The following is a 20,842-nucleotide window of genomic DNA, read 5'->3' as shown; positions in this document are numbered from 1 at the left end:
TCTCTTCATGTGTCCTTCTGTCTGCTCCATCTGTGTACCCAGCATGCTTTTGGCTTGGGCAGCGGCACAATTTGATGGCAGTACGGCTCAGCCAGTATTAACTGACTGGTCCGGCAGAGATGGAGGCGAGCGGTGCACTGATGTGACAGCATGTTCCTGAATGTTGATTTACAAGTTGTAAATCTGTGCTTGGACGCTGACACCACAAGGTGGGGTAGTGGAATCTGTTGCTGTGGATCAAATAAATCAGATGGCAGATTAAACCGTTTTAGCACAGTTTTGTTTTGTGTTAAAAAAAATCAATTGGGAAGACTCTTACATTTGGCCTTGTGAAGGGTATTGAGGAGTTATACCGTTTTAATCGAAAGGTAATTTGACGCTCTCAATAGTGTATAATAGGGAATGCACTGGGAATGTCTGGTAAATAATTTGTAAAGAAACGCATTTAGAAAAAGGATTATTGATATGCTCTATATGATTATAGATAGTGATCTAGTGTCATGTCCTTTTTATTTTTGTCTTGGCATCAAAATCTATCAAGTCTTCTAAGACAAAAAGCAGAAGCTTTGTGGTTGTGCTCTGCTCAGTTACTAAATGTTGTACCATGTATTGGACCAGCCCTTGAGTCTGCTTGGACTGGAGTAACCACAGTGCCACTGGCATTATAAAAATGCTACATTACTGCCCACTTTATCAGGTTAATATTTGTCTTTGTTAAAATGTATCCGTACGCTCGCTTTCATCTGATCCTTCCAAGCGGCAGTAGTAACAGTCAGTGTTCCATCTCTCCCTCTCCTGTAGTTGTGGTTTTGTGCTCTCCCACCTCCTTTTTTTTTGCTCCATTGTCCCCCAGCCCAGCTCACACTTTGGCATGCAGCGCTGGTATGAAGTCATCGGAGAGAAGAAAACTGAGAGACGTGTTGTTTTTGGAAGGAAGTTTGTAGCACTGTGGCTTGTCCAACATTATTATAATGTTCATGCTTTGAATACTTTTAATTTCACATTTGTCTGTTTCCTTTATCTAGTGTCTGCAGTTGCTCGTGTTTGTGTTGACAGTGATGTATCGTACTTGGGATTTTGGTTTTTTAAAAAGTATTGTAAATAACTTGTGGCTTATATTATGTGCTAGTTGACGAAGTGTACTCGAGGCGGCAAAAAGGGCTGCAGTGGGAACAGTGGTAAACAACAACTACAGCCCTAGTTAACAAGCTTTGTCATTGTGCCAAAACTCCACTCCGGCTCCTAAAAGTTGAGAAACTCCGACTAATTAGGACACTAGAAATATGATAAAGTGAGGAATAAGTTTGGAACCGATTGATTTATGTTGCGTTTTTAAGACAATGAAAATCCTGTCACAGAAAGAAAATAGATTAGTGAAAATAGTATACGTAATAAAAGCAAAATAAAACAGCGGGTATAGAATAATGCGCACACACTGTATTGTAATGTAGAAACTTCTTTGCTCTCAGCTTCCATTTTTGCAGTCCATCCAGTGGTTATAGAGATGCTTTTAGAGCAAAATAATCCCACTGGAATCGCCCACAAGCCAACTCTGTGCGTTGTATTAGTTAAGTGTGTATTACAATTTATCTGACAGCATTATTCTCCTCAGTGATGTAGCTGTTATAATCCCTTTTCCTGTCCAAGCTTCTTGCCCCATGCACACACAGAAACCAATGTACATTTAACATTCAAATCATGGTTCAAATTCATGTCGGACCGAACAGACAGTTGTTTATTTCTCCGGCACTATTCTATTCCCATTGAACTAGCCGCGTGTCATTTTTATTCATTTATGCACGTCAGACCAAGGCTACGGCTTTGGAGGAGGTTGCGTGTGTGGATGAAAAGGGACACTAACGAAGTGCCGCTGTCAATGCACAGAGCTGCAGCAGGGTCAAAAGGGCTTGAGTGAGGAACCAGGACTGTGAAGCACTGGATGTTTGGGGATGTGTTTCTCTGCATTATCTCACGGTTGTGTGTAAATAACGGCACATTTCAAATTGGCTCAATGCGTGAGAAATCTACAGCTCCAGAAAGCAGGCACGCACATATTATACAGTTAAATTACTCTTTTGTACATAGACTGTACAGTGCCAAAGGTCTAAATGATTTAACTTGCCTATACTGGAATAGCTTTAAATTGAACAGCTAGCCTCCATATCCTATAGATGTTATTTCTGATTGATAAAAAGTCTAACATGCCCATTAAATCAAGATAAATGTGAACCGCCGTGAAATAAATAAGTAGGGAGTTTTGTGTGTGTGTTCTGTTACATTAAACATGGAAAAATAATACATAAAATGCTTATCACTGACCTAGTTTACTGCACTTTTTAATAAAAATACCCTGAATTACCCTGTGGAAGATTATACAAGACACTAAGATTTATATTACTCCTGCTACATTAAATTCTATTAACACTTGAATAATATACAGTACAGAACTAAGTAATTTGCCACTCCGTATTCAGTGTTCTTCATACATGTCTTCTTGGGTGGTATTAAATTTGTTTAAAAATCCTCCGCTTAATTCCTAAATCCCTGCGTTAGAGTGAATCTGGCTTTGTTTGCATAGCCTGGTAAGTGTGGCAAACCAAAGAACATTACTACTTAAAAATCAAACATTGTATAGTTGGAGGCGCACACGGCACTGAAATTTGCTTTCCAGTCAGGATTAAACATTGGCTAAGAGTGTGCTCCTCTGGCCTTCTATTTGAGGTTGACTTTAAGAGATTTCTGAGCGCCATCACCTCCTGAGAGCTGAAATAGAAGTAATGAAGAAGACAGGAAGAGGTTGGGCAAGTAGCAAGGGATCACATTTACTCTATAGACTGTTGCCCTTGAAATTGTCTTTATGGATATATACTGGCTTGAATGTTTGAACATGCACTTGTAATTCTAATTAACTTCTCATATGAGTAAGAAAATCATATGATGGAAAGAAAAATAGTACAATATATGGATTTCGTTTCAAAATTCATTACTATTGTTGTGGATGACTGACGAATATGATTGCAAAAAATGGCACAAGTTTACCTTATTCATAAGACTGGGGCAACTTCAAAGATTTTTTTCTTTTCAGTCTTGATTAAATAATTCATCTTTATCAGTTTTTTTCCCTTGCGCCTTCCTCTCATGATCCGTCCTATTTTAATTTACTTTTATATGAAGTCAACTTGGGTTCCTCTGAACCGCCCAAAAGCCTGTCATCTGCAGATTTGAGCTGCTTTCATCAGATTTTACAGTCACCTTGTGAAACTGCACCCGTTTTATTTCCTGTTTTGAGCCTTGTCTCTAATTGCATGACTTCTGATTAGAAATATTGACTGCATGTAGTTCCACAATAAGCATTGTATGTAATACCTAAATGTTTCACAGTACATTTCCATATATACAGTATCTCCTGACTGTTGCAATTTTTTTAATATAAAAATTTGAATAGAAAATAACACTTCCGCACTTAACATCTGTTTTCATGCATTAGTAAACAGGGATCCTCTCCTGCAGAGATCATGTTCAAACCACAAAGACATGAGTGAGGTTTGTAGCTACACTCTCTTAAAGCCTGTGTGTAATGTCTTATAACATATTGCTTTGCACTTCATCTATGTAATAAGACATTGTCAAAATGTGATCAAAGCCCACATTCACACAAATAATTCACATGCACACATTCAAATGATCATTAAAAATGTGAGTGGTATTATTTGTAATTGAATTTATACAAATCAATTTAAATAAGTTTGATTTGATAAAAGATTCTCAGTAATTCTTGTATAATAAGTCAATGTTTCTTCTCGAGTACTATACATTGTAACATCTTTGTGTTTTTGTACTTATTAACCTGTAGGCATGGAATTTAGGAAAAGCAAAACAGTTTTAGGAGATTTAAAGATACTCCTCCCCTTCAACAATCCAGATTATTGAACTCTAACATAAGGGGATCAGGATACTTTGGAAAGAGGGGGGAGGTACAAAGTTTAGTCAATATGCGTTATGTATAGTATTGTATTCATGTTGTCGTCTTACTTGTTAAGGATTTGAATAATTGCATTCATTTTAAGACATAATATTGATAGCTTTAAATAACTATAAGAAATATAAAATAAGCATATGTAAATGTGAACTGTTGCATGCTGACGTGAATGGACAGGATCAGCGGCAGGTCAATGATCCTGTTTGCAAAGAGTGAGGTATTGGAAAGAGCCTCAGAGCCATCAAAGACATTTCGGAGTAAGTTGGCCAGCAGTTACACGGTGACTCTGCTGCAAGCATGGGGCCCGAAGGATTAGTGTCCAATCGGAGTGGATTTGATGTTTACTGACAGCACATGGGACTTATCTGAGAGAACTGTATTTCATTTGTATTCAATGGAGCCTTGCTTTGCCCGGCCTCTCCACCTTGCTCTTGTATTCCGGAAAAACCAAAGACTTAAACTCTTTGTTGATGAACACCACCAGGTAAGAGAGGCTCCAGAGCGATCCAAGCGTTGTGGGGGTTGGATTTTGTCTTTCGCATTATTGTTGTCATCATCATAGTGACCACCGCAATCATCGGATCTGCCTGAATCTGGTTCATGTGACGTCACAGTGGGAGGTGGAATTAAACAGGCTTTATTTAGATGTAATCCTTCATTGCAATCGGCAGTAAAGTAAAATGTCCCAGAGAAGGGAAAGATAAACCCTATTGGATTAGTCCAAGCCTTGGCCCATCCCAGTTCTTACCCCACCCTATCCCATCCTCTTCCTTGTTTTATTCTATGAGTAGTTATTTGGTCCCGGGCGTAGTAACTGGACTACCTTTGCTCTGATCTGTGTTAGTGAGGGGTGTCCTCTTACCTCCTGGACAACAACCAGCACGACCAGAGATTAAATATTCAACAACTGCCTGCTGAGAGAGTCACTCGATAGTGTGGTCTTGCAATATTACAACCTTATTGGGTGTAACAATTGACCAGTTTCATTCACTTGTGTGTCTCTCTTCTGCTGTTTTAGCTTCTTTTTGAATGCGGATTGAAATAAGGGACTACTGAACTTTAGCTTTTTTTTGTTTCCCTTGATTTCTTTACTAAACTTGTGGCTTTTGGATTTTCCTTTTTTTGCCAATGCTGGTCGCAAACAAGCAACTGCCTCTTGGTCGCTCCCACAGTTGGGGTGCTTTAGGGGGGAATGAGGGTCAGTGGGACAGGACTGAAAGCGCATACGAGCAGCAGTCGAGAATAGCTGGTCGGCGGAGTTCTCTGTCTTACGGAGAAGGAGGTGGGTGGTACGAACCGGCCCCAGGGGTGCGTCCTCCTGACCTGGATACAAAACGAGAACAATATTCCTACCAAGACTCATCATACGGACAGGTGTACACAGATCCACGAGGGGTAAGAAAGGGCTCTGTACCTGATCTCAATCAATACGAAAGGGGACCCATGGCTCATAGAGGATCTATTTCACATCAGGATTATTATTCCCATGACCCGACTATTACACCTCGCCCCCCTGAAGCTTTCTACAGAGCGGAGCACCATCAACCACCTCCTCATCATCCTCTCATTAGGTCTGGCTCACATTATGGCATGACACCTGCCACTGGAGCTACCTGGGACCATGGGCAGAGTGGCAGAGCTGGACCTTCATCGCCTCTCCCTCCTCCACCGCCTCCACCAACTGTTCAGGAGTTGAACAGAGGTTATAGGGAGTCTGGTACTCCCAAAATGATGCCTGATGGACAACAACGGATACCATCACGAGCTCCATCACCTGCCCATTATGCTTTGGATCATGCTTCTCCACGCTATGCAGGTGAGCCCCCTCCTGTGACCGGACAGGTTTATACGGATGTGAATGGGCGGCCATTGGATCCGCAGCAGCAGTCAGCCACCTGTTTAGTGGTTGACCCTGCCAGTCAGGGCATGGTTATGAGACAGGAAACTGGTGCAACTTATAATGTTCAACAACAGCAATTACATCAACAACATATGCAGCAGCAACAACTACAGCAACAGCAACAACTTCAACAACAGCAACAACTGCAGCAGCAAATTCAACAACAAGGGATACAACAGCAACAACAAATACACCAACAGCAAATGCAACAACAGCAAATACAACAAATTCAGCAAGAACAAATGCAGCAACATCTGCAGCAACAGCCCCTCCCGGCTGCAGTCTCAGTTCCCATGGCTGACCCTAATCTTCCTCTGGCCGCTCCTCATCCTGCTGCACCTGTCCCAGTACAGGCTACCGCAGTCATCCCCGCTCCTGCCCCTGTCCAGGCTGTAGCAGCTCCTCTACCTGTCACACCACTGCCTGCTCCTGTCCCTGCTCCTCTTCCTCCTGTCCCTCAGAATCCCCTACCAGCTGATCCAAAGAGGCTGGCTGATCCTGAGTTTCTCGCTTTGTTGCGCAATGAGGGGCTGTCAGAAAGCACCATCTCTTCTCTTATTCAGCAAGGCTTTGACTCAACAAGCATGCTTGCAGTAATGGAAGAGAATGATGTCCGAACTGTAGCACCTAACCTTGGCCAGGCTCGAGTATTATCACGGGTTGTTCAAAATTGCAAGCACCCTGTAGAAGTCCCAGCTTTGTTGTCACAGACGCAGCTGCCAATGCGAGGGCGTTCAAATAGTTTTAGCCATCGCTCAGACATCTATAGCCAGCAACAGCATCATCCATCACATCCTCCACAAATGTTGACTGTAGATCCACATCTTTTGCCACTGCATACGCCTGGTCCCATGCAAACCATCAACCCAAGAATGGGAGACTCAGTGGGTCGTAGGCCCAACAGTGCCCCCTCTCAACAACTACTGGAGGCATCAGCATTTCCTGGACAGTCCCCTCGCTCCCCTGGGCCATATGTAGGAGCCATGATGCCTGTTCAGTCAAGACCAATGTCTGCTTACTCTTCAGGGGTGAATGTACCTGGAATGCCCATGCAAGGTATGCAAATGTTGCCCCAACACATGTCTGGGTCAATGCCTGCCATTGCGGGATCTATGCATCAACTGCCAACCATGCCCCAACAAATGCCCATGTCACTGCCAGCTTTACAACAGCCTCCACAACAAGTACCAAAAGCTTACTCTACTAATTACACTGTGCCCATGGAGCTGATGAAGAGGGACAGGAGCTTATTGCCTATGTCGCCCATGCACAGTCCTCACCCAAGTCCTCAGATGATGCGCAAAGGTGGAGGTTCCGTCCCAGACAATGCCCTTGTCACCGTTGGAGTCCCTGGTCAAAGTGCTGCGCATGCTCACCAGAAGCTCAGTAGACGAACTGGTCCGCCAGTCATTGTATCCACAATGGCATCTCCAGATACAAGTAAATAGTATTTTATTTTAATTTTACTTTATGTCAAAATTCTCTTTGGCAAAACGGCTATGTTTGCAGTTTTGTTCTGTTCAACCTTGAAAGTTGTGCTGCTTTTGTCAGTGTGTACTTGACTCATAGTGAAAGGTAATTAGTGCTGCTTCTTATGTCCGATTTGAGATGAGAAATCTCAAATCTGACATAAGAGATTTTTGATTCAACAGCTTTACTAACTCTACATACTTGATTTTCCAAGTTCTCCTTGTTGTTTTAGTTAGAGGTGGCAAAACTCAACTTCAGTACTCAAGCAAAATAACAAAATTACTCTAGTAGACTCGTGTAATAGTGCACCATCGTAAATGTACTTGTTAAAAATGGTATCGATTGAGACATTTTAAATTTAAACAAATTTGGTAGATGTTAAAGATGATATTAAAGTCTCTTTTCCTTCTCTCCCGGTTCTTCTCATGTTCACACTATGGCCTTGGGTCCAATCAATTTATATTTCTTCCAATGGGTCGTCCGCGAGTCCACGCGTCAGGATCAAAAGTAGACGTGAAAGGCCATCTATGACTAGAGCGCCCGCATGGGCGCACTGGCTTTGTAAAAGGAAATAAAAGGTGCAGGTCTAAACAAAAAGTAACCAGCACGTGATAGATAATATAGATGCAGTAGAAAGTACAAATATTTGAAAAAGTAAGGCGTATAAGTAAAAAGTTGCCAGAAATGGTTCTATTATACTTATACTCAAGTAAAATATAGATACCTGAAAAATAGTACAGTAATAAGTGCAAAAACACTATTTTGTTGTATTCGTGTCTTAATTAGTGAACTGATCATTTTCCACAGGAATTAATAAACATTTTTAAATATGTTGGTAGAATACATCTCTAGAGTCTTTGCTTGGCTGCTTTGCTGCACCAGCCCACCTCCCCTTGCCCAGGGGAAAATAAATTATTTATATTGATAAAAGGAGACTTTACTGCATTTTTGCTGATGTAAATGACAAGGAACATTTTACATACATAGTAATGCACTATTTTCCATACAGAATGCATATATGTATATATATATTTTTTTATACTTGAGTGCACTGAAAATGTCATTTAAAAAAATATAGTCTGTTAACCATGGTACAAATTACATTATTAAGATGGAAGAATTAAGACGATCGTGTGGCAACATTGATGAGCATTATTGCTGTGTAGATCAAATCAAATTATGGTGTTGATCTGTGATTGTATCATTTCTCTCTGCGGTTAGTAATGAGAAGAGAGGATTTTAATCCTTTAGATCCCCCATTTCCACTACTATGCTAATCCACAAATACGGATTCTGTTAGACGGGTCTATCCACTCTGTGTGTGTGCTGTACCTAGTCTTGTAGTAAAAGTAATAGTCGCACTGGGAGCAAATAATTTTCCTGAGATAATTTTACTCTCATTTTACTTTCAAACCCAGGAGAGCTATGAATGCGCCCTATTGCCTGGTTGTCAAAACATGCTGCTCTGTGCACAGATGGACACATGCTTGAGAAGGCATTCTTCAAGTCTGCCACATACACTTGGAGCACATTGTTAATACACACTGTCAGCAGGGTAGACTTCATTTGCATGTGGCTGACATTTGTAGCTTTGGTAATTTCATCTGTTAATGGACACAGCAGCGAGGCTGCTCTGAAAGCATGTTCCTAAATTGTATGTTGCTAGGCAACATGCTTTTGGATGGTTATTGTTGGCAGTTTGCTCCTGGTTAAGGGGCTGGTCTATTGTCATACAACAAAACAAATTACAAATAACAATAGAGCTTGTGCACTTGATTAAAAAGTGACATGCTTTTTGTGTTGATTCTCACAAGTATTATTTTAATAGGAGTATGGTATTTTTCAGCATTATCAGATCACGCTCATTCGTTTCCCTGAAGCACATAACACCTATAACATGTTTGTTTAAACACATGCCTTTTTCTTGTTTGCGCTCGCAATTGAGCCCTGTCTTTATGACTAACCAGAACTCTCCCATCCCCCACACCCCATGACAGCCTCCTTCCTGCATTCACTTGGCCCCTGTCCCACCACTCTGGCAGTGGACCCCTTGCCAGTCAAGGTCAGCTCCACTCTGCGTGACATACTAGCCGTCATCTTCTTCCTGGGCCAGGCCCTGGTATGATGGTGGGGGAGGGTCCGACATATTAGTCCTGGAGATGGCAGATTATGTATTAACAGCGTGCAGGTCAGAGCTGTGGGCAGTTGTTGCACTGAGTGAGGATTAAGAGGAAAGGCAGCGATTGACTATGGGACTGTGATTGCTTGTTGTCAGCTGAGGGAAGGGTAAAGGGCTCTTTGACAGCTGTCAGTCAGGCATGAAGTTGGTGTGGAGATAAAACTCTGTTGCTGTAAGATTTTTGCTGGCCATATTTGGGCCTGAAGCAGGCAGTTAAAGGTCTTGGTTTTGATTTGCTGGCTTGGTTACCATGACTTGTTAGTCCAGTACTTTTTAAATTTTCAAGCCAAGTGGACTGTTTAGCAAAGTCAAAACCTTGAGGTCTTTGCTCATTGGATAGAATGAGCACATGTACTGTTGGCATAGTATTATTTTGAATTGCGGCTTTAACAGTTAAACCTTTTCTGTCAGCCTTTACTATTCTGTTTTATTTACATTGTATCAAAGATATGCAGCTGGTGTTTATTTGGACAAAAATGTGTGTGCCGTTTGCTTTGCCTTTGGCAGGTGGCTTAGGCCGTGTCATTTCAGGAAGAGAGCTGAGTTTCTCTCTAAACCAGATGTTGTTCTTAATATCAGCCTGAGCCCCTCTCAAATGAATAAGACACATCTGACTGCGTTTTGGACTCTGCTCAGTTCAAATCTACTCACATCACGACTTCTCATTCTTCTTCATGTTGCTTTTATTCTTTGTCTTAAACCATGCGCTGTGGTTTTGTTTCCTTGGCTGTCTCCCCTCGCCTCGCATCCTCCGGTAAGAAAATTAATCTTTGCAGGAAATTATTCTGTCATGACACCGCCTGATTTAAGAAAGTGTGAAGGAGAAAAGCAAAGGGAGGAAATATGGTTCTAAATAAATTAATGGTACATCCAGCTCAGCCAAATATTTTGTGACAGTGGTTGTGGGTATTTGGAAAATTGAGAAAGTGGATTGTAATAGTAACTAAAGACAGCTGGAAAGTACAAGCTTGATAAGTCAAAAGTATTGGTAAATAGGGAGTTTGTAAATGAACAGATTTAGAAAACAAATCAAGATGCATACCTATCAGGACATATACTTATTATATACCCTTCAATATCAGTCACATTGTAATGAATGAATCCGTATTGTAGTCTTGGGAACATCATGCGTGCATATCAGCAAGCTTTGAGCGTCTTTTATTGTCTGGCTGGTCAATTCACAGACAGCTGCCTCATGTCACGCAAAGATTTTACCACCAAACATGAGATCTGATCAAATATGCGCTTATTTTAACACAAAATTTGGTAATACAACACATCTCACCAATAGATTTTACAAATAAAATCAAGCCATTATCTTTGCAGTTAAACTGTTACAGCAGGTTTGAAATGTCAGCTCACAGAAGCCATTCATGCTCTCAAAAACACTCTGATATTATATTGCATTCAAGAGGCTTGACACCTGACATATCCTGCTTTTTTTAAGAAAGCCTGCCAGGCATAGAGACGATTTGCCGAAGATCAACAAAGCGAACAGTCCTTGAAAGCCAGTCCTACTGTGGAGGCAAGGGAAAAAAAGCTTTTCTGCGCCCAGTGCATGCTTTTCACCAAGACATGAAGTGATTAACTGTTGCTTCTGGGAGCACACGTAAAAAAAGAAAGGCACAGGGTCATTCTTACTTTAACATTTGTGCCTTAAAAAAGCAGGAGAAAAAAAAAATCTTAAATGCAAAAAGTGAATTCCTTGGCTCCTATATTCTCATTAAATCTGCCCTCTCCGCTCCTACCAGTCCCGAATTCGCCCTAAATTATTCATCTTCAGAAAAAATGGAATCTTCACGGGTCTTAAGCCAGAGCAGAGACAGTTACATTGCATTGGCCATGAGACCGAGCACGGCTGTTTGAACAAAAGGTAAGCAGAGTTAGTTTGGAGGTGTGGATGAATCTCATTTGCACTTGGAAAGTATATGTCTCGAGAGATGCTCACAGCTGTGTTCAGATCACATGGGATTGGAATAGGATTGTATTTTTCAACAAGTACGTAAATGAAATATTTCACACAGGCTGCGCTGAACAAAAAAGTAATTGGAAAAGTGGTGCACCATATATGACAGTTATAATCAAACCATGAGGATTTTTTTTTTTTAAATGTTTGAAAGATTTTTGGCCCGTAGGCTTTATTAGAAAGGAAAGACGGCGTGAAATGGGGATGAGAGAAAAGAGAGGACATGCAGTAAATTGTCGGAGTTTGGGATCCGAACTCACAACACTGCGGCCAGTTGCACTTGGAGCCTGTGCCTAAACCACTCGACCACCACGGGCAGCATGAAGAAAAAAAAATTGAATTGGAAAATGTAGAAAGATAAGAAAAAAATATAATATATTGAACTATGGATTGTATAGTTAGGTTGAAAAATAACCCTAAATCAAAAAAGGTTAACCCCTATGTTTCATGCTGTCGGTGTTAGTACAAAACTCTATACAAGTCTTAATTCCTGAATCATGTCATGTAAGTAGCACAGTAATAGGTATATAATTAGAATAGAAGGTTAAAAACATAACAATGACACAATCTTTTCTGAAGAAGAAACTCTTCTAGGCTATTGTAAGGCAGGTTGAAAGTTCACGGTGTGAAACACACACACACACTGCTTCTCTATTATCGACAGTTTGTTCAGTTAACAATCATGAGTATGAAAAAATGACACAACAATGAAGTGAATACAACAATAGTGTATGGTTTTACATTGACGTCCATCTTGGGGGCCCATGGGAAGCAGAGAAACTCTTAACTTTTGCAGCAGTGCTTTCCAAATGCATTTAATTTCAATGAAAAGGTGAAAACTTGTAGTGTTTGCAGTGACGCTGTGCCTGTCCAGCTTATGAAAAACCTCAGCCTCAGGTTATGTAAAGCACATGTTAGAAAATGTTTCACCTCTTCAATTCAATTCTGTTTTGCTGATTAAAATAAACTTCCTTTTAAACTTAAACTTGTCCTTCTATTTATCCATGTCCTCCATATTGTTTTCATATTATTCTAAATGATACCAGTTGTCTTTGAACGATCCAGAGTGAAAATGTCTTATTTTAGATGCGCGCACACTCTGCTTGAATGGACTAATAAGTATCTACGCTCAGCCCCTCCACACATCTGTTGTCCACCTGCAGCTGTGCGTTCTCATTTTCATTCTCCTCACCATTTTATCCCAGAATTGCGTGAATCATTTGGCAACATCCCGCCTTGCAGATCACAGGCGGTAGATGCGTTGGTGGTTTTTAGAGGTCAAACGATACAGTAGACCCCCCCCCTCAATCTCCTCACCTCCAAGTACTCTCTTTTCATGAATGAGCCTTTTTTCCTCCAGGCTTCGAACTGTGGGCTCTGGTTACACGTTGTAATCAAACCTCTTGAATGGAGCCTTTTAAACTGCCTATTGAGTAGACCGTAAACACCTTCAATCCCCTTCATCCAGTTAAACAAATGCTACACTGTTGTACATTCTACTCTGTTGTAGTTAATATTCAATAACTTAATGTAGATTTAACTAACTGACGCTGCTAACGAGAGCATTATTGAACATACCCACTAGAAGGTAAAGCATTGGTGTACACTCAAAGCCTCAGGAGATTTTTTGGTATGTAGATGATATGCAGTGCTAACAATTATGATTTGCATTCACACAATGTCTGAATGTTGAGTGTGTGGACATGTTTAATGTTAGCCCAGGGATTCTGGTTTGTAGTGCTGCACAATTTATTCAGCATTGATGGTAGTTTAAGTAACAGCCAATGCAGTATCACTAAGAAGCTCTTAATGTATTTTCTTATTGTCAATCTTCACTTAAAGTATAACAACGAGTGTATTTGCAGCCACTAAAGTAATTATATTTGCTGGTGTTGATTTGAAGGCTTTGAGAATATGTAAAACAAAAATATAATGTGTGGCTATTATGTTGTGAGCAAATCTTGAACATTGTCTGCATTCAGACATTTTAATTTGCACTGTATTGCTTTATTACAGAAACATTTCAACTGTATGACTGTTTTGTGATGTAAATAAAATTCTTAAATCAATATCTTTACCAATGTGTGGAATGCAAAGCCCTAACCAGGTATTATTCTCTCCTGCTTGTGTGCGTTTATCCATGGAATGTCAAGAATGTATTGTTGTTTTCCTTTAAAAAATCCGTAATCTTTATTAGAAAACATATTTTGGTAAACTTTTTGTCAATAGTACTTACTGGTATGTTGTAAACACAGTCTACTTAACCCTTTCTTCTTAAGTCCCTTTAAGACATCTGTCGCAGCCTAGGGTGTACAGGGCTAGTATCTCGAATCACCCTTGTAGTAAACGTGCTAATCTGTCAGTGCCGTTTGAATCCGGGGATCAGTTAGCCTCCTGGAAGGATTTTCTTTACTACAACTTGACACTTTGACAGGGAACCATCTTTCTTCATTCTTCTAAGTGCAGGTGTGTCTGTTCTTTGCTCTTCTACTTCTCATGTTGTCCAAACGACTAGTTGAACAGTAACACAAACCCAATATGAACCTCCATGCCAGGGAGTGTACGAGACCAAATAAAAATCACAGAGGGAGATCTTGAAAGAAGAAAAGGCTGAGCGGTTGGGAAAGGGGGCTGGGACTTTTAAAAAGACCATGAAGGCCAGATTGAGAATAATATAACCAAAAGGGTGGGAGGGAAATGGGGAGGGAAAATATGTTGAGTGAGGAGGAAGGCTAGAGAGAGAATCGTAGAGTCGAACGTGTGCCAGAAGCGCTGCACCTCTCGCCGTCACCACGCTTTTTTTTTTCCCCTGCTAGTATTCACCGTCCCTCCTCCCTCGGCGAAGCTGTGGCACCCATTTGTTTGCTGCCTATCCCCCACCCCTTCTCCTTTCTTTCTCTCGTTCTTTCAACAAAAGGCTGACCAAGTGAGCCTGACGTCTGGATGAATAGCCCCCGAAAACCTGCCGCGAAGAGCTATACCGCGTTAACGGGAGCGGACGTTGGAGACGAGAAGGAAAAAGTGATGTGGCCAAAAGCGCTGGAAGAGGACGGAGAGAGCGCGCACAAGTGGCGATTCCTGGCAGGAGACGAATAGAAGAGCTTTTTTTTTTTCTCGCTTTCTTTTATTAAGAGTTGGAGGGATTCGCTAGTCGCTACTGGCCGTCGTGGACCATCCTCCTCGTTGCCCCCGTGTGCCACCTTCCGTTTTCCCTTGAAAGAAATGGAGCCCATGGGAGTGAGGTGACGAAGATTTTGAGGAAAAAAGGGCAACAGAAAACCGGATAATAGAAAGCAGGGGGGTGGCGGATAACCCCAAGGCAAACTGTTTTAGAATTTACCCCCCTGCCATGTGTCTGTTCTGATTCGCAAGGATGTGGAGGCAACATTTCCCAGGCAAGGGGCATGTTTCGTGTTCGCATGTGTGTGAGTGGACATGAAAGCTAATAATAAAAAGGTTGGGGTGTTTGCGAAGGATGCTGGGAGGCGGGGGAGGAGTCGGGACTGGGGGGTTTAAGGCTAATGAGCCTCTTATGTTTTTGCGATGGAGTGTGTCATGAAAACAGCATGTCTGTAAAGGCAAGGACCTATGTGCTCCCGGGGTTTGACTCGAGTCGTGAAAATGTGCAGCAACGGATGTAGGAGGGTTCACAGGGCAATAGGTCACGCAGGTGAATGGGGAAGGTGAAGTTTGGCTTGTTGGCTTTATTAATTAGTCTTCTATCTTTTATTCCACTGCTGGTTTTAATTATAGGATTATATGAGACAACATTTCAAGTAAAATTGTATCGTGTTAGTAGATTTTGTTAATGTAGTTAATGCAAGAATTAGGGATGGAATGTGTGACATTTGCATAGCAATTATTTTCTCTTTTTTTCCATTGCTGCTAATTTGCATAATTGCAAGAATATTACATTGTGTTTACATTATGTGTAAACACGAATTCTGACAATTGATTTTTGCTCTGCTTTGTAACACACTGATATTCTCCTGCTTGTCATTTTTTAGCTTTTTTTTATTTTTTTACAATCTGGTACATATTCTTTTTGAAGTGTCTAACTTGCTTTGTGTTTGCTTTGTAATCTCCTCTTGCACCCAGGCTCAAGTGCATCATCTTCTGACAGTTGCTTTTGTCTTTCAGCTTTTGGAAGCCAAATAGACAAATCTGTCATCTGAACCCTGAATGCTCATCTGTTTGTCTCTTGATTTTTACTGGTGACATCATCCATGCCTTTGTGTCAGCGTGTTGCTTTATGATTTTTTCTTCCCGTTACACTTGTCTGATAGTTAAAGCCTACTCTCGCCCCGGCGTCACACTCTTGGCCGGGCTTTTAGGTGGTGATAAGTTCGGGGGAGGGAGGCAATGCAAGTACAATCAAGGTCTTTGTGTGTCCACATAGTGGAACAAGAGATGGACCAGGGTGGCAGTGCTGTTAGCTGGATGCTGATAGGACCTTCTGGGGGCCGGGAGGAGGACAGCCTGCCAGAGGAGAAAGATTAAAAACCTCCTTTCTTTTTGTGCACATGCCAGCGGGTCGTAAACATACTCTTGAAAGTAGTCACTCCCCAAAATCAGAGCTCAGACAGCCTGGTAACATGGGTACAATTTACCAGAAGTGTATCCGATTCATGGGAATTGCAAACAGGTGAATGGGTTGTTGAGCAAAAGCAGGAAGAAGGCTGAGGTCAGGCTTCAGATTCCTTTGAAATGTTTCCATGAAGTAAAAGTGATTCAGTTCTGGTAAATGTGACAAGTTTGCTTTATTCATACGGCTTCGAAAAAGTTACAGTTCTTGCATGGTTAAGGACGAAAAACTACTCTAACGTAGATCAGATGGTTATCCCTTCTGACTTGACATAAATTGTGTTGCCAAGGATAATACAACTATGGCAATTAATAGGCACCATAATAATAATAATTGTACATATGTGTGTATATATATTTTGGAACGTGCTGTTTAAAACTTTAAACATCAGGCACATAAAAGGAAGCAATATATAATTTACACTGTTCCTCAAACATAAATATTCAGTTGTAGTGCTTATTTATTTGTATTAATCTCATCATCCTTGGTCTGATTGATGCGTCTTGCCTTTATTGAACACTTAGCACAACAAAGCTAGCACTTCCGTCTACTTCCTGCCCCCCCCCCCATCTCCCAACCTGGGCCTGTCCAAGTGCCACATGAATGCCTCATTGTTCTTGAACCCTTTCATATCTCATGTGGGTTGCCAGGTTGGGTGTTTTCGCAGGTTGCCTTAGGAGAGTAGACAGTGTATCACAAACGAAACCTCACTACCCTCCTCCCTTCCTTCATTTTCCTCCTTTTTGGACCGTCCTGCCTCTGCTTCCCCCAGCTAGAGTGTTGCTAGGTAACCACAACCTGGTCCTAAGCCCGTTGAGCCCATCTTGGCGCCACTTCAACTTGGAGAGAAGCAGAGTGGAGTTCCTCTCAAATCTCTCTTGTGAACTCAGCGACCACCGCAGAGGCCTTGATATCATCGCGCCATGGAAAAGTCTTGCTCACTTCCTTTTGTTTTGCTGATGGAGGGAACACCGAGGGAGTGTAGAGTGTGACATTTATGACACCATTTTGGGAGATGCAGGTTGTCTGTTTTTCAACATTTTTATAAATGGGAGAGGGAGAACGGAGCACACATAAAGCCAAGTCCCAAATGTGTTTTGCTCTGCACTGAGGTGGGGCATCAGACTGTATCAAAGCCAACGTGGTGTCGTTATTGATAGAAACACAATTGTGCAGGTACATTTTGTTAAAGCCTGCTGTCCCAGAGTTTAGCGTTTTGAGAGTTTGTCCATACCGTCTAGTCTAAAAAATCCTATGGGGAGCTCATTGACTTCCCATTGAAATAGTCTTCATAAACTCTGGCCGAGCAATTTGGAAAAGCCTGAAACCACAAAACCCACTGCAAACTATTTGCCAGAGAATAGATTTTTACTGCGACATAAAGATAACTGATGGAGTGAGAGGTTATGAAATACCAGTTTAAAGATTGCCTCCCAGACCCAAGGGGAGAATCTACCATTGGAGGGAGCGGTTTATTTTTCTTTCATTGATTGTTGGTGCTCTATTTAGGAAACGATCCCCTCTCCCTCTGAGGACTGACTCAGAGCGTCTGGCAGCAGCTACAACCTCCTGAGCTGCTTTTCCAGATCAGCCCTTTCCGAACTGGAGAATTAAACACCGAGGAGTATTCACCAAGGACCAGCGTATTTCTATGAGCCCTCCTTTTAAAGAGCTCACTTCTGTTTCAGTTGTTACAATCCAAGAGAGCTTTTTAGTCTGGAACATCTGTAATCCATTTGTGGTGGAGAACAATCCAGCCAGCAACGCCAAAAGTTTTTTTTTTTCAACTTCCCAGAGTGCAGCCCAGATAGTGATTATCTGTGGGTATATGAACCTGAAGCCCATTCACGCTTCCCCCCTCCAGGGATGTGAGATCATGTGACTTCTGCTGGATAAGGCTATCAGCTGTCCTGGAGCTGTCAAGCCAAACAAGGTTTACATTTAGCCATTCAAGCGTTTTCTGGAGATTCTTTATTACTTTACTGGCTCTCAGACAATGCAGGCTGTTGTTCTGCGATAAATTCTGTGAGTACAATAACAGGAAATTGGCACAGGTAATTAGCATTTCTATCCCCAACGCTCGTCTGCCAAACTATCATTGTGCTTAATGTAAACCATCTTGCTTTTACTGCTTGCAAAGTTTATGTAACAACACTTAAATCAACTCCTAGGGGCTTTCTTTTTCCTCCGAACAGAGAAAATATAGGCTTTTGTCTGCTGTCAGATGGGACTGTATATGGGTGGCGAGGCAGCACACTGTTTTCCTCGGGCTAATGCAAACCCAGCGGGATGGCTGATATTACTGCAGGACAAACCGCAGTCAGCGAAAGAAAGAAAATGCATGAACAGAACCCTTTTTTCCTTTTTTGCAAGGCTCATATCAGTTTTTCCATGTAGCTCTGAGGAGGCAGCTGCTGTGTGAACTGCACAGGGAGGGAGCAGTTACCTAAGACCGCCTCAGTGGATGCTGTGGCTCCAGTTTGCTTTGGGTTTTGGGGTAGTAGTTAGTTGTGCAATAATTTAGGTGTTTTGAATTTTACCTCTCGTGTGCTTGATTTCCTTCTTGGAGCAGATTGTTCTGAAACATATTTTAGCCAGTTAGAATTGAAATTTCCTACAAATTACTTATTTTTATTTAGTTTGTAATAAATACAAAAACATACAAAGTTCTTTGGGGCCTGTACATCAAATTAGCAGATCTAAGTAAAATGTTTATATGACAGATGAACGTCTGTCACACAGTGATATAACATTTCAAATTGCACTGTGGCCTTAATCACATTTTTAGATGTATTTTAATTTTCTATAACTAAAAATGAAATTATTAATTAGTAGCACCAAAACGTCTCTATCAATCTAGATCTCTCCTTATGTCTATATATCTATATCCCACATAGGACCTGTACTGATAACATCTCATTGATGAGACTTCATCATTTTAAACCTGAAAGTGCCAAGTATCTTGAAGTAACCTTTCAGGTATGACAGTCATTATGGACCTTATTAAGAGCCTTGTTAGCAGCTAATTAGATGCAGATTCATCATGTGTTTTATGCTGTGCCATGTTCTGCCTTATTAGTCTCTAAGAAGGCCATTAGCCTCTCGGAAATAATTAATCAACAGTATTTCTGACCCAGTTCTAGTGTTGATGCTGCTTTCCCACCAGTCCATAGCTGTAAAGTGTCTATACATCCAGTTGCACTCCCCTTTTTAATCTTCATCACTGCGGGTGGGCCTCATTTTCTCGCTGTAAACTGAGGTATATTCTTTGACAGCGGGTCTAAATGGCGATAATGAACCCAGCGGGAGTGTGACTGGGGAGCGCTCGCAGAGCCACAGGTGTGTTGGCGGCACAAACACAGGTTTGTTCTGAGAATAGTGCGCGCTTTCACTCTCCAACCTGGACGCAAACATGAAGGTCATAGTCAGAGTGACATTCCCTTTCTTTCTTTTCTTCACCTGCATTATTGCTGCTTCTGCTGTTGTCCTCCTTGTGGCATATGCAGTTAAAAGTTTATGAACTGCAGCAACACAATAACAACACTGTTAATGTGTGTAATATAATCAAATGATAAAGGACTAATCTCTTTATTCACTTTTTACAAGCCGTGGTTATAAAGTCAATCTCAAAGCGATAATAAAGCTCGTAAAATCGACAGAAAAGTGATGAGTGGCGTAAACAAAACATAAACGCAGTGATGTAAAATGAGCAGGTGAGAAAGGGAAGGGTGGCTATAAAAATAAATGTGGGCTTCTTCGTGAGTAACTTTACAAATATAAGTTTAAACAGTAAAAGTATTGTATACTTGATTGCTAATGATTTTACTCTAATATTTTGTTAATATATATATATATATATATATATATATATTTATAATATATAAATACATCTGGACTGTCCTAAAACCCACTGCAAGATTTAGGTTTACATGTTTTGCATCAGTGTTCAGTTTATCTTTTATTTAGCTCTTGAAAACATTGGTTTTGATGCTATTCAAATATTTTGAGTCGAAATTTGTGACATTTTTGTTTTATCTGCAGAAGCAAACTTTTGCTTCAGTTTAGAAAGTTACGATTCCCTTTTTAAATTGACATACTTGTCCCTGAAAGTCTATTTTGAATCAATAATTATTTTTTATTGTAAAGAAAATGTTGGCGTTGCACATCGTTGTTATGGAGCTTGTCATACTATTCACTAACTCTTTATGAATAAATCCAAGGTAAGGAGATTCAATTAAACTACTCACTTGTAATATGCCCTTATTGAAGGCTAATCGTAGGATAAAAGCAGTTCAGCAGCTCTTGGCCATTACAACAGATGCACTTCCACTTGGGTTTAAACCGGTCAAAAACAGAGAGGCGTAATGGTTATTGGATTTTGAATGTTGTAGAGCTTGATGACCTTATAAAATGTGACCTTGGTTACAATTGGCCCCGGGGCTGGACGCGGGAAATGCTTGATATAACCTTAGGCTGTCTTTATATTGAGTGAATCAAGCAATTCTATCATGGGACACGCCGCCTTACATAAATATCATTTTGTGTTTTTATGGGTGTCAAATTGTTCAGTACATTGTGAAATTGGCCAGTGTGGCAGCGAGCATTATTGCATGTTTTAGCGCGGGCACGTTGGAGGAGCGCTAGCTTCCTCTCGGTGCAGGAAAGGAGACAGGCAGAGACAGACATAGTGCAAAGCTTGGACATCTTCTCCAGCAGCGCAGATGCCACTAAATAAAATATTTCATAATCCTGCCCAAATCCTC

General features: G+C 41.1%; 1 protein-coding gene across 7 annotated transcripts in view; it reads left to right on the top strand.

Annotated features, from left to right (window-relative positions):
• ctbp2a (C-terminal binding protein 2a) overlaps positions 1 to 20,842 on the top strand; it is a 70,149-nt gene that overhangs the window by 32,065 nt on the left and 17,242 nt on the right. For 2 of the 7 annotated variants that reach the window (XM_072437573.1, XM_072437574.1), the window contains exon 1: positions 4,791 to 7,319. The exons of 3 other annotated variants lie outside the window; for them this stretch is intronic. In XM_072437573.1, the coding sequence (XP_072293674.1) occupies positions 5,108 to 7,319 (2,212 nt within the window). In that variant the 5' untranslated portion in view covers positions 4,791 to 5,107. Of the gene's footprint in view, positions 1 to 4,790; positions 7,320 to 14,256; positions 14,890 to 20,842 lie in introns of those variants that run through there. 2 more of the 7 variants (XM_072437575.1, XM_072437577.1) reach the window with 2 other exon arrangements.

The sequence above is a fragment of the Eucyclogobius newberryi genome, unplaced genomic scaffold (genome assembly GCF_026437365.1).
Source record: "Eucyclogobius newberryi isolate DKJ021-1_F unplaced genomic scaffold, fEucNew1.0.hap1 SCAF_8, whole genome shotgun sequence".
NCBI lineage: Eukaryota > Metazoa > Chordata > Actinopteri > Gobiiformes > Gobiidae > Eucyclogobius > Eucyclogobius newberryi.
This window is presented reverse-complemented; position numbering and strand designations above follow the sequence as displayed.